The sequence below is a fragment of the Peromyscus californicus genome, unplaced genomic scaffold (assembly GCF_007827085.1).
Source record: "Peromyscus californicus insignis strain IS unplaced genomic scaffold, ASM782708v3 Scaffold_10__1_contigs__length_136768540, whole genome shotgun sequence".
NCBI classification, from domain to species: domain Eukaryota; kingdom Metazoa; phylum Chordata; class Mammalia; order Rodentia; family Cricetidae; genus Peromyscus; species Peromyscus californicus.
This window is the reverse complement of record NW_026294391.1, coordinates 66,316,712-66,330,608: the sequence shown is the minus strand read 5'-3', so window position 1 is coordinate 66,330,608 and position 13,897 is coordinate 66,316,712. Positions and strand designations below refer to the sequence as shown.

The 13,897-nt window shown below is 39.1% G+C and overlaps 1 protein-coding gene across 4 annotated transcripts in view; it reads left to right on the top strand.

Moving 5' to 3' along the window:
• The window catches only part of Rps6ka6 (ribosomal protein S6 kinase A6), a 207,942-nt gene that overhangs the window by 73,708 nt on the left and 120,337 nt on the right, over nt 1–13,897 (top strand). For 2 of the 4 annotated variants that reach the window (XM_052734805.1, XM_052734815.1), the window contains exon 3: nt 7,076–7,351. In XM_052734805.1, the coding sequence (XP_052590765.1) occupies nt 7,076–7,351 (276 nt within the window). Of the gene's footprint in view, nt 1–6,731; nt 6,843–6,990; nt 7,352–13,897 lie in introns of those variants that run through there. The other 2 variants (XM_052734833.1, XM_052734824.1) reach the window with 2 other exon arrangements.

The following is a 13,897-nucleotide window of genomic DNA, read 5'->3' as shown; positions in this document are numbered from 1 at the left end:
AAAAAAAAAAAGGGTGGGTGTTTACTTAGTGAAGCAAGGCTTGGACTCAAAATTGAGTGCCTTTCAAGGAGCTATCCAGGGTGCTAAACTACATTTCCCTGAAGTTGTCCTAACACTGGCCAAAAAGAAAATCCCTCTAATCTTGCTCTATATTTCAACCTGCTATCTCTGACATATTGGCCATAAATAACCTATCTATCACCTACCCAGTCTGTTACTACTCTGAATATATACATATGTGTATGTTTGTATTTATCTTCTGTAGACACATCCAATTTTGCCCAATTTCCCAGTTGAATTGCTAACCAGCCATCAGGAAAAAAAAGACACCTTTATTATGTTCAGCTACGTATAGTAATATAAGGTGCCAACAATTTATATAATGGAGTCTCAAAGTGCATCTATAGTGTTTGCTCTTATAAAATATTTTATTTATAACATCCTCTGTAGTTTAAATTTGCACTCATTTTACAAATTCCTATTAGTTTTTGCTCTGAGTTCTAAAGACCTGAAATTTGACTGAATAATCTATGCTTTTGGAACCAAAATTTTTTCTAGAGTATCTTTCTTACTTTGACTAATTATGACTTAGAACAACAGTTCTTAGATTCTACTCTATTTGCTGTATCAAAATCACCATATATATCTTGATAGAATTGAAAAATCTCGGTCCTCAACCTAGATTTTATGAACCGCAAACACTGGGGAGGTACTCAGTAATCTGTTTTGATGAGCTTTGCAAATGATCCTGACACATATTTACCAATCACTTAGAATAACATGTTAATAAGTCTGAAATTATATGGTTCGTTCTGATTTAAGTTTTATTTATAAACTTACTAAGCAGTGATTAGAATTCTCTTCAATTAAAAATGCTGATTTGTGTGTGTATGTGTGCATGCTTGCGTGTGCATGCACATGTGTGTCAAAGAGAGAGAGAGACAGAGAGAGACGGAGAGAGAGACAGAGAGAGACGGAGAGAGAGACAGAGACAGAGAGAGACAGAGATAGAGAGAGGGCAGAGAAAAGGAAAGGAGAGGAGAGGAAGGGAGGGGAGGGGAGAGGAAGGGAGGGGGAAAGAGAGAGAGACTGTGTAGTCTAGTTTGGTGTGTAGCTCACAGTCCTTCTGCCTTTGTCTGTTGAGTGCTGAGATTTTAGGTAAGTGCTTCAACAATGAGCCTCAGTAATGAGAAATCTTTCTTTTGAGACAGGGTCTCACTTTGTAGGCTTGCGACTCTCTATGTAGAGCAGGCTGGCCTCAAACCTACAGAGATCTGGCTACCTCTGCCTCCCAAGTGCTAGGATTAAAAGCGTGTACAACCAGGCTAGTAGTGAGAATTCTAATGATATATTTTCTTTAGGTGATAATAATTTTGTAAATTGCATGTAAAAGACAATCAGGATTGGGATAATTTGGTACATATAAGCATTTATAATTTTCATTGTATTATTACAGATTTAGGAGATATGCTTGCACAAGGTTACATAATTACTCCCATATTCTTAATCAAGGAATGGTTAATGCTCAGAATTTTCCCCAGTAAAGGTCAAGATTTCGAAGAGACTTAAATTGCAAACAGTAAGTTTAGAAAGAGACACTGACTGAATAATCTGCCAGGTTTCTTTACTCAACTTCAGTAAACAATGCTGTAAAGGATATTGCATCCAGATTAGCTTTATATCTGATGTTATTGCATTGACTTATAAAAATGTATCTATTTTTTGAAATATGGCTTGCTATCATTTTTATTTATATCATACTAGAAATTCATTTCCTGTTCAGTAGATCAATCATTCTAACATTTGATCAACCTACTACCAGGAGACTTAGAAAATAACAATATAAACATATATTGTGTTCTGACTTAAAGAGATTTAGAAATAAAGAGAAAACAAGATTTTGGTTTTCCATATTTTGTTTATATATACTATAGAATTATGTTGTAAAAATACCACTATTAGAAGGAAGCGAGGGTGAATTTTTAGCTAAATCACATAATATAAGTACCTTTCTTAAAAGTCTTAGTAGACACCAAATGAGGGTTACCATTCTGCCATTCTTTACTGACTTCAATAATGCACATGAATTTCACTTTCTACATCATATATACTTCAGTAACTGTCTAAAGATGAAATGTTATTAAATGATTATCTTATTTATAACTTACTTATTGTTTAATATCATTCATTCTATAGTGCAGACAATAGTGAGCTTGCATTTTACTAGTAAGTGTGAGTCCCTTTCCTTTTTGCAATTTGATTTTTAGAGACACAATATTAGCATATTTAAAGTAAAGGGTCTCTGAAACTGCTAAGGTGTGATTTAAAGATAACTGAGTACTTATTCACACTTAAACACTTAAAATTTCTATTTTTCTAGATACAAATCTTGTGTATTTATTTCTAAATAAACATATTTCTAAATATTTGTTCAGGATATTTCTAAAATATTTGAATATTTTCTAGTATCATTTTAGTGATCTGTATCTATATATGCATTATTTTCTAATTATTTACATTAAAATCTTTGTAGAAATAGTCAGAGAATAATGCAAGGTAATGTGGCTCTTTCCATAATCAGCCACCAAATATTACCTTGTATATGTCAAAGTTTAGAAATTAGAACCACAGTGATCTGTGGGTGGTCTGTGAGCTGGTGATCAAAGACCATCGCTTCATATTTCACACACCCCTAGGAGTGAGGCCAAGATGGGTCAGTCAAGCATTTTTTTTTCACTTAAATTACGTGACCACCCCCTTTCACCTCTGACCTAGGTCATCCAATGTGTGCCATTTGTCAGAGTAGAAGAGTCAGTGTGGAAGTTTAAGTGTACCCTATCCCTAGTTCTGAAAATGCTCTGAAAATACACTAAAATGCTGGTAGAGCCTGTATTGTCAACTTTCAAGATAACAATTTTTAATTAAGAACTAGATATAGTGTATTATAAGCCTATAACCACTAAAATATTGTCAATCATTTTTAAAATTCCAATGCTATACTAATTGAAAACCCAGAATGCAGACAAGTAGACAATTTCAGAATAAAAACTTCCTGAAGACTGAAAAGAAAATAACCCCCTCTTAAATATACTTTGCAGAAGACTGAACAGCTCAAGTCTTCACTAACACTTGCATTTTTATGCTTAAATAAAATGCCTTTATAATTTCACTAACATTTCAAGTACCTTTTGTGCTAGTAGAATTGAGGTTTCATGAGCCCTGTTTACTATTAATTAAAACCACACAACACATCTCTGCCATGGTCAGCACAGATCAAATAACTATTAAACTTTAAAGAGTTAAGTCTTGATCAGTTTCATATCAGCCCACAGTTTTAACACAATGTATAGTTAGAGTACAGAAGTCTTTCCATCCATCCATCGCATTTATTGGATACCATTTATGTGTCATGAATGTAAATCTTAATATATTAATTCACTGTGCCAAAAAACTCAAGAGGAAGATTAAGGAGTGCCGGGGGGGGGGGGGGGGGGGGGGGGGTGGCGGCGGCGCACGCCTTTAATCCCAGCACTCAGGAGGCAGGGCCAGGCGGATCTCTGTGAGTTCGAGGCCAGCCTGGTCTACTGAGTGAGATCCAGGAAAGGCGCAAAGCTACACAGTGAAACCCTGTCTCAGAAAAACAAAACAAAACAAAACAAAAAACAAAAGAAAACAAAGAAAAAGATTAAGGAGTAATTAAAGATATGGAAAATACAGAAGAAAGGTGACTAGATTTTCTATAGGAGACAAGTGCAAGGACTTTATGGACAGAGGAACTGAATAGCAGAGGTGATTTAGAGAGCATCAGAGTGAGCAAGATCAGGCTTCAGTTAGACACTGTTTTAATTTGAGGTTTCCCATTTTTAATATTGTGGTGATATTGTGTTCCCCAATATATTGTGCACCCTAATAAATTTATCTGGGGTCAGAGAACAGAACAGCCACTAGATAAACATAGAGGCCAGAAAGTGGTGGCACACACACATTTAATCCTAGCATTCTGGAGGCAGAGATCCATCTGATTCTCTGTGAGTTCAAAGCCACACTGGAAATAGCCAGGCATGGTGACTCACGCCTTTAATCCCAGGAAGTGATGGCAGAAAGCAGAAAGGTATATGAGGTGTGAGGACCAGGAACTAGGGCCTGGTTAAGCTTTTAGGCTTCTAGCAGCAGTTGAGCTGAGATCCATTTGGATGAGGACACAGAGGCTTCCAGTCTGAGGAAACAGGATCGGCTGAGAAATTGGCGAGGTGAGGTTAGCTGTGGCTTGTTCTGTCTCTCTGATCTTTCAGTGTTCGCCCCAATACCTGGCTCCAGGTTTGTTTTTATTAATAAGACCTTCTAACAATTCATGCTACATAATACCTGTGATGTCATACAGAAAAATTGTTGAACTTTTACAAGGCCCTGATTCTTTGTTAAAAATACAGAAAATAGAAATTTTATTTGTTTGTTTAAGACCAGGTTTTGTTATGTAGCCCTTGCTGCTCTGGCACCTGCTGGCCTTAAACTGAAGTAGTCCCCCTCCCTCAGCCTCCCGAGTGCTACAAAATATATCTTTGAAAATTGTTATGAATGCGAGGTGAATTTGTTAAAACCATATACCTGTAGGATAGTAACTTTTAACAGATGGGAGTTGTTAGCATTGGTTGTTTTTAAGACTAAATTGCAGGAGGTATGGCTCATTATCCCAGATTTAGGAAGGTGAGGCAGGAGGATCATTGTCAATGGGAGGACAACCTGTTTTATACTAAATTTAAGCTAGCCTAGGGTTCAGAGTGATTCTAAGACTGTTTTCAAGAGATAATAAAGTAAAAATAAAGAAAATAAAATGTAAAAGAGAAAAGAAAAATACTAAACTACATAAGGATATCTGAGAAAGGAAAGAGGCAATACACATGTGTGGATTTTACTAGAGTATGTGACCATGAATAGTGAACTTTCCACTATGAAGGTGGAAAACAAAGTCTGATAACAAAGCATTTACATTCAGAGCTAAGAGGTTTGGATAAGATGGAGAATCTTTCAAGAACTTTGATCACTGGATTGATATGCAAGAGCTAGCTTAAGCTTACATTCAGAAAGTTTAGTTAAGGAGTCAGGGACTGAGTACTGAAATTTCAATGGTTGGAGATTATAAAGACGAAGAAAAAACAGACAAGAAATCAGTATGTAGGAGGAAAATGTACACAGTTTTTTTTTTTGAGGCCAAGTGAAGAAAATATTTAAAAGAATAGGGAGGTATAAAATGAACCAAATGATAGTAAGTAGAAGTTAGAAACTATGTTTTGCTGATGGGAATAATCCAGTAGAAAGGGAAAAATAGGTGAAGTGGAAAAGAGAGAGGAGAATTCTAGAACTGAGCTGGTAAGCAATAGGAAAATGAGACTCAGAGCTCAACGGAATTGGACTTCATTAAGAACACTGTCATTTTTGCCAACATAAATGGACACACACACATACACACAAACACACATATTTTCAAGGTCTGTAGCCTTATGAAGTTCTCATTTTCAAAGGTATCACTTTTGCAGAGCGATATTCCTAAAGCTTTGGCTTTTAAGCATAGTTTAAGAGCATTATTAGTAGTTCTTATTTGAATTCACTGCCAGCCTCTGTAACCTCTTTGCTTTCTTAGCACTCCACAGCAGATGGTAAAATAAATGGAAGGCACAGTTCAGTATTCTTTAGTAGCACAGCACAACAGCTCTAAATGTAGAAGGGGCAAGTAGGTGGTGTGTGTATAAGCAACATGTTAGAAACCTCTCCAAGGTACTGAGCTGGTTTTGCTGCTATAGCAAATGCTTTCAAGTCTCTAGGTGTAAAAAAGTGGAATAACTTTTTTTTTTAACTTTAAATATTAAAATGTTTTGCTGACGGTTTTGATCATCTACTCCTTGTATGAGATGGAACTTAATTTATCTGTTACATTACTAGAGCCAAGGACAGCACATAGAGTAGCAAAGGAGTAAAGCACAGCATGAAGATTGAAACATTATTGTCTCTCTCTCTGTCTCTACACACACACACACACACACACACACACACACACACACACACACACACATATTCTCAGGGAGGTGGGGAGGGGTTAGAATTAGATACCTTGCCTTTGTTACCATGGGTAGAATCTGCTTAGTGGTGTGTGTGTATGCATTGTGTACTCTTGTGTTGGGGCACACAAGAGACTGAACCATTGTGAGTTCATTCCTACTGGGAGAGCGACTCTCAGGGACATCTTAAGTGAGACAAACTGGGTGGACTGGGAGGATGGGGAGCACAGGTATACTGATTTCTTTCTTTCTTTTTTTTTTAATGCATTATCTGCTGCTTCTAGCTTCTAGGTGGCTGACATAATAGTCTAAAATCCCCGCCCTAGTAGTATTGGTTACTAGGTACTAAAATGGGCGTGGCTTTGTATATTAAACACCTGAGTTTTGTTGGGCCCAGCAAGCTGGCCCTGGGGCAGAGTCTGGACTCCTGCCGCTTTCTGCAGAGCCCCTGGGTTCCCCTCATCCTATGTGGGAATCGTCCCGCCAGCCAGGCGGTTCGGTAGTCTTAGGAGGGCCTGCTGAGCATGTGTAGGGAACACCGCGCATGCTCTGTGAAGTGGGCAGGTTTAGCAGGCGCGAGCTGTGGGCTTTACTACTGTTCGCCCCGCCTCCCCCGCCCAGCACGCCCCCTCCCCTTCTTCCCGCCCCCAGCACGCGTTCCTCGCAACCACCCCGCCCCTCCTCCCCTACCCCCCTCCACTCCGGGCTGGGGAACCTCCATTGACGTGCCGGTGACGCCGCCGCGCGCCGCCGCCGCCGCCGCCGCGGGGGGTTCCGAACGCCGCACAGGTAACGCGGCGGCTGCCGCCATATTGGCGGCGTAGGGAGTGGGGAGGGGGCCCGGGAGCGAGGGGGGGGGGGTGCGAGCGGCGCGGGCGGCGCGCGGGGGGGGGGGGGGTGCGTGCGGGGGGAGGGGGGGGCGGGGGTGGCGGCCCCGTGGAGCTTTGCTGGGCGGGCGGCGGGAGCCGTGCGGCTGCTCGAGGGGAGGCAGTACAGAGTTGTCTTCTTTTTGGGCACAACAGCGGGCGGCGGATCCCCCACTCTCCCAGCTTCTGAGGTACCCGCAGCTGAGGAGGTCAGCGATCACTGAGTACGGGATTCGGACTCTCGGACTCAGCAGCGAGCGAGGTCCACGGGCGGGATGCGTGGTGGTGCAGACCGGCAGCTCCTGTTCGAGTGCTCCTGAAGTGGCGATGCTACCATTCGTTCCTCTGGAGGATCTCTGGGACCAAGAAATGGAGGTGTTCCGCAGCGGCAGTGCGAGCGACAGTGCGAGCGGCAGTGTGAGCGGCATCGAGGTTAGTGTGGTGGGCGGGACCGGCTGGAAGTCTGCAGCCCTGTGTCCCGGGAGATCCTGGCCGGGCGGGAGAGCGGGGGTGCCAAGCAAGCCCCCTACCCCCTTCCCCGGGGGCCCAGACCTCTAGCAGCACGAGGGCGGGAAAGGGGACGGGGCTCCAGCATGCAGAGCTCCCAACTCCCAGATGCGGCTTGGCCTCCCGAGCTCCGAGCTCCGGAGGTGCGGCCACGCTAGAGTTTGTTCTAAGTTTCTTCACTTCCAACCCGGAGCGGGACTGGGGACACGCGCCGTGCCTTACTTGACTCTGCGTTCCTCTCGCACCATGCTGCCTCTGCTTTCTGAGAATTGGAGCTGGGGACCCGAGCTTGCTGCTTAACTCCAGTGCTTTATGAACTCAGGGAAACAAAAACACACCAAGGTGGCTAACTCTGGGGACTTGAACCTCCAAGGACAAGTGTTCCTTGGTAACAGCATTCTTATTTCTTTGCAGACTGCTTCTTTCTCTGTACCTTAAGTGAGGAATTGGCAGTCAATATGTGTAGGTGATCTGCTGCTGTTCTCAGTTCCCCTTACTCCTACAGTTCTACTTCGACCCTTTTACCTTTTCCCAGGCTTCATACCTGACCCGTTGGTGGGTACCAGAGGCAGAGTGATTCCAAGACCTTGTAAGACCGATTTTGGTAAAGCTTAGCCAGGTTGAACCCAAATCCTTCCGTTCAACCCCCTTTCCCGCCGTTCTTCTGAAACTGCACTGGCTGTGTTTTGCACTTGGGCCGTGAGAACTTAGATGTGCACAGGTATTTTATTGTTTTCTTACAAAAAGCGAGCCACGTTTAAACACAAAAACCTACCTATTGTGACAGAAAGTTGGATCCTTTCCTAGTTGCTTAATCATAAGCATAGTATTCCAGTAGAGGCCACCATACACCTCCTAAAATAGTTGTTGAATACCAGTTTGATTCACAACAGAATGTTTTGAAGTAAGACTCAGAATCCTCGAAATCTCAAGGATGAGCCTTTGTCTTCAAATACTGTTCCAGCTTTAGAAAGACATACTTTGGATTATTTTGGTTGCTTGTCCTTTTTCCCTTTACATTATTTTAATTTAAACTAGAGTTAGATTACATTGTGAGAATAACTTGCAACAAGAGATTTTATGGAAATAAATTGAGAAGTACTGTGGAGTGGAACCATTTATACAGATAAATATTTTTAAACTAACTGATCCCAACATGTTTTAATATTCTACATCTCTTAAGAATTGGTTAAAAGTGAGATGAATGAAAAATGTTAATTTTTCTTAAAGTGTTGAAATTCTAACTGCATGTAGAAAATGTCCAGCCAGACTATGGGGGTGGGGAGATTTTGTTTCATTCATGAATCACAAGTATTTAATTTATATAGGAGGTCGGGATCTTTCAAATGTCTACTATTTTATTTTTATTTTTGGTTAACTTTGAATGTACTACCTTGTAAATTGTAATTAGCACACATATTTTTTAAATTTGCAGTATGTTTTAGGTGTTGGAGATATTTAACAATAGGTCTCTTTACCTCTGCTATTTGGAGAACTACTCCAGTAGAGATTGGTAAACCTATGAGGTAATACAAAAGGTGAAGGCAGTGTGCTGCTTTCTTCATCTAAAACCATTAGGATTGGTTAGATTGAACCCAGCAAAGAACTTTATTAAAACTATTCGGGGTGAAATTTTAGTACTACATGTTGGCAACCCCATTTTGTTTTTGTTTCTTGTACGGATGCTCTGTTCATAAGGAAAAAAACCAGTTTTCCTTTATAGAATTGATATTTATTTTCATCACACCTTTTGATATTGACTTTAGAAATTGGAGCTTTTAAGTTTCAACTTTACATTCCTCAACTGTGATAGTTTTTAGAACAAAGGTATTTTCATTGTGTTATATATGTTGCTATGTTATTTATTATATATAATGGGATATATAAAATGTGCTGAAATCCTTAAAGAAAATGTAGGGTTAATTCTGATGTCAAAAGAAATAATTTCTGTGTGTTGAATACTGGTAAGATTAAATAAGAATTATTAAATTATAGCCACTCATATATTTCAGAGTGTTTTTCAGTGTATTTTACCTTTCTTGCTTATATGAGCAGTTGACAACTTTAGAATTATCTTTCAGCAGTGTGTAAATTGATTGTTTCAGAATCTTAACATGTTTTCCCACAAGAAAACCATGGGCAGTAACAGTTTTAGATCAATGCACAATAGCAAGCCATACAATGAAGAGCCTAATTACTGTTTGAAAATTTTTCCTGTGGGAAAATGTGTCAAGGTTTCAATCAAAAACTAGTTTGGTTTCAGTGAATAGTAAGTAGAAAATGGGCCTGTAGAAAGGAAAAATGGGCTCCATTGGCTCCTGGGGAAAAATTCTTAGAAACAGGGACATGAGATAAGCAAGAAGCTCTGGTTGTGAGAGCCCTTGCAGGGACTGTCTCAATTAGGTCTGCTGGGAATAATAACTTCAAAGGGCATCACCCCTCAGGCAGCTGCAATTTTAGCTCTTGCCTGGATTCTGTCAGGATCAGGGAAGAGGTGTTACTTGAGATGGTATTGGTTGTTCCTGGGCAAGGGTCATAAAGAACAGCTTGAGTACCATGAATTCTTCATGAATTAGTTCCATGAACATTACAGTTTGTATAGTAGTTTGTGGGGTTTGTTTTTTGATTTTTTTTTTTTTTTTTGGTGAGGGAATATTTGGTTCCTTATGGAAGAATTGATTATAGTGTTTTAAACTTGCATATCATATAATAAATATTGTACTAGAATTCTGGTATTTATATGTTATCAATATGCTTTTGTTTAAGGAAGTTAGTTTGGGGAGTAATTTAATTCATTGATGAAGGCAGTTTGAGCTTAAAGCTATAATCATTAAAATTTTAACCAGGGTAGATTGAGAAAACTTGCAAGTTTTGATAAATTTTTATGATACTCTGTAGTAATAAAAGAAAGAACATGAGCATTGAAAGCAGATGAATCTGTATTCCATCCCCCAAATAGATATGTAATATTACATGTTACCTTTATAAATGGGAAGAAAAATTATTTTCAAAAGTTTTATGTAAAAGAAATTCAGTGCTGGGTTTAATACACTTAGCAAGTTGACTTTCATATAGAATATGTCTAATATATAATAGTTCCTTTGTTTTCCCATTAAATTCTTATTGTCATTTATATAAAAACGCTGGGGGTTTAGATAGCTGTAACCATAGCCCCAGCCTTTCTACAATGATTTTTTTTTTAAAGACCTCCCTAAATCTGATCATTTCATTCAAAGGTATTGAAGTTCTCACTTTGCATCTTTGTGATCACAGATAAGATGATACAGAAATAAATAGGAGCTCATATTTAGGAATACTTAGAGGGATACAAAGAGACAAATTATATTCCTGCAAGTGGCTAACGAGGTATTTCATTGACATTCTGTTTTGTTAGGTTGTTGTTATTGTTGTTTGGAATTCTTACAGTGTGTATTGAGTACAGACAACACATAGTGCAATAATGTGAAATGCCTGAAGATGCATTCCTGAATTATATTCTTCCCTCATTTATTTAATTTAGGTGAGCAAGACAGGAATCTGAGAAATTGTTATTGTAAATGACCCAGGACCATTAAAGGAGTGCAGTGACGGCGATGATGGTTTAGGGATAGATCTGCTAAGGCCTTGTCAAGGAGGTTGGATTTCATCGAGGTTTTTTAGAGTGCTAATATTCCCATAGTGGTGAAAGAAACAATTGAAATGGTTGGAGACATTATAAGCAAAACTGTACTCACTTTGGTATCCCTGGGATATGAGTCTGTGTTCTAGGAGTGGGACTAGTTTGTGAATTGCATGTGTCCAGATTGTATGGGTCTTTTAAAGCAAGTTTATGGCTAAAATTTTATAAAATTATAAATGTAAACTATTTTTAGAACATTACATAACATCACATTTGTGCTTTGAAAAATGACCAGTGGCAATGTGGGGGATAGATTGGAACAGGAGAAGCACTGAAGGTGAGGATATCAGTTAGGAGACGGATGTACTCATAGAAAGAGAGTAAGATTTTTTGGAGGAGAACGTACGGGGGTAGCAAGAAAACTGATCAGAGAGATCTTGCAGAAGAAGAATAGGTAGAACGTAGGAACTGATTAGATGTTGGGAAAAAAGAGAGTAGACAGAACAGCTGGCATTAGAAGCCTGATAGTAGGAATTAAGTAAGTTTAACAGGTAGTTAATGTGTGCTTGCTAATGTAAATCGATGCTAGCCAGCAGACTACTAGAGATAAATACATCTTTCAAGTAGCAAGAGAAAGAAAAGTAAGGTGAACATCCTTCCTCTCTCGTATTGGCTTGAACAATAGCAGACTGCTCCTATTTGGCCATCTTGGTTATGGTTTAAAATATTTAGTACTGATGTACTTATTATTAGCTAAATTTATTCATGCTTTTAAAATGATCCTCGTGTACATTATTCTTGTTTCACCAATATTCGTTTGAAGTGGTGAATAGTCATGTATGCTGAATGCTTTTCTAGAATCTAGGAAAAAGAGGAACATCTGCATTTCTTATATACTTTTTGCCAAGTTTATATCAAATACACCTCTCTCTCATGCAGGTCCCTTCCTAGTTCTTCCAAGTTTATCTTTAAGGCAGTCTGGTCTCGAAATATTCAGGTCAGTTCATTCTAGGGCAGGGCCTCTACATTTCTCTGCCTTGATTAATTCATCATGAGACGTAATCATTACCTTGATGTTCCATAATGGGGCCTACCAATGGTGCAGCTGCTTTCTTGGGCCACATTATTTCGAACTACCCACTCATAGTCTTCTCATTTCTACTTTAGAGAAGGAAATCTAGATGTTTTTCTTCCTGAGATTATTTTCTTAGTTGGTTCTATCATTGTATTTAGTGATAGTTCTAAAGACTTAGTAAGCACACAAAGTTCAGTACTTTGTCAGCATTTGACATATGCTTACTTACGTTATTTCTAAGGATTAATTGCTTTTCTTGTTGATAGTTATTTTATATATGCATTTAAAAATTTTTCTTTAGATGGGAAAAGAGTTACACAGGAAAAAGATCTAAGAGATAAACTACTTAATCTAGCTTTTGCTTATCATAGAGGTATGTTCTGAATTTTCCCGCAGGTATCTTGTGTAACTGATTTTACTGCTTTATTTTAACCTGCACATTGAAGTCATCTGCCCCCCACCGACCCCCTGTGTGTGTGAGACAGAAAGCAAGCTTGCGGCTTAAGTTTTATTTCACAGGGTATTTGAGATGGTTTATAAGAAATGTAATTAATAAACTTTTGCTAGCTACTAAAATGGAAATAGCAAGTATATGAAAAGGGTAGAGAGAGGATGGAAGTAGAGGGTGAAATAGAACCCAGGTAAGCAAACTTTAGGGTGCTCTACATTTTAGTAGAATTGAATTATAAAATTTGGCCCTCAGTTTCTTTGTTCTCAATTCTGGTTGTATTTCAGATTAACACTGGGATTTTTTTTTTAAAGTTGCCCATGCCAGTGCTGTACTCTTAGATATGTTGATAGTTAACTGCTTTGGAAAGGACCGCAGCATCATTTTCCAGATGATTATGATATCCAGACATTGTAAAGAAAACAACTCTAGGCCAAAGTAATAAGAAAAGTGGTCCTGTAGTTCTTGTTAAGCAATAAGATAAAAAGTCAATTCCTAAGATAGCAATTAAAGAAATAAATTTTCTGTGAACTCTGATTTGCTTCTGAGTGTTTTTGTTCTGTTACTTTAAAGATGTGACTGGGACCGAAGGAGATGTTTGAGCTGTTTTATAGGCTAGTGCTGTTTAGTTTAAAGTGGTTTACTTTTCCATCGTATGAAAAACAAAATTGTAGAGTTCTAGCTTATTTAGATATAGTGTGGCCATGTAATTAGAAAGTTGTATTAGTCATTCTTTTGTCACTTAATAAAATATCTGGGAAAATAACTTAAAAAGGGGAAAGATATGTTGCTTCACAGTTTCCATGTGTTCAGTTCACAATCATTTGGTCTCATTGTTGCGGACTTGTGTCCAGGTAAAACATCGTGGTGGGGAGGCCACGGTAGATGAAGGCTTCTTTCAGTGCGGCTGCCAGGGAGCAAAGAAAGAGAGCAGAAGGGAAGAAAAGGGAATGAGAAAATAAGACTTACTGTCAGGTGCACATTCAGCCACCTTCTTCCCTCTACTAGGTGTCCACATCCTAAAGCTTCCGCCACCTTCATACCACACTCTCATGTGGCAACCAAGTCTTTAGCATATGGCTTTTGGGGGCCATTTCAGATCCAAAGCCCAGAATATTAGCTAAGTAAGGGGAATAGCGGCCAATTTGATTAACACATATCTCATTTGTATTAGCTAGCTAAACAAGTAGAGTAATCACTTGTTTTGACTCACACTGTCAGGATTTCAGGTCTGTCATGGCAGGGAATACGTGCTAGAGCAGCTCAGTTCATTGCTTTTAGAGTGTGCAAATCAAGACTGCAAGGATAAAATGAATGCTTAGAGAACCT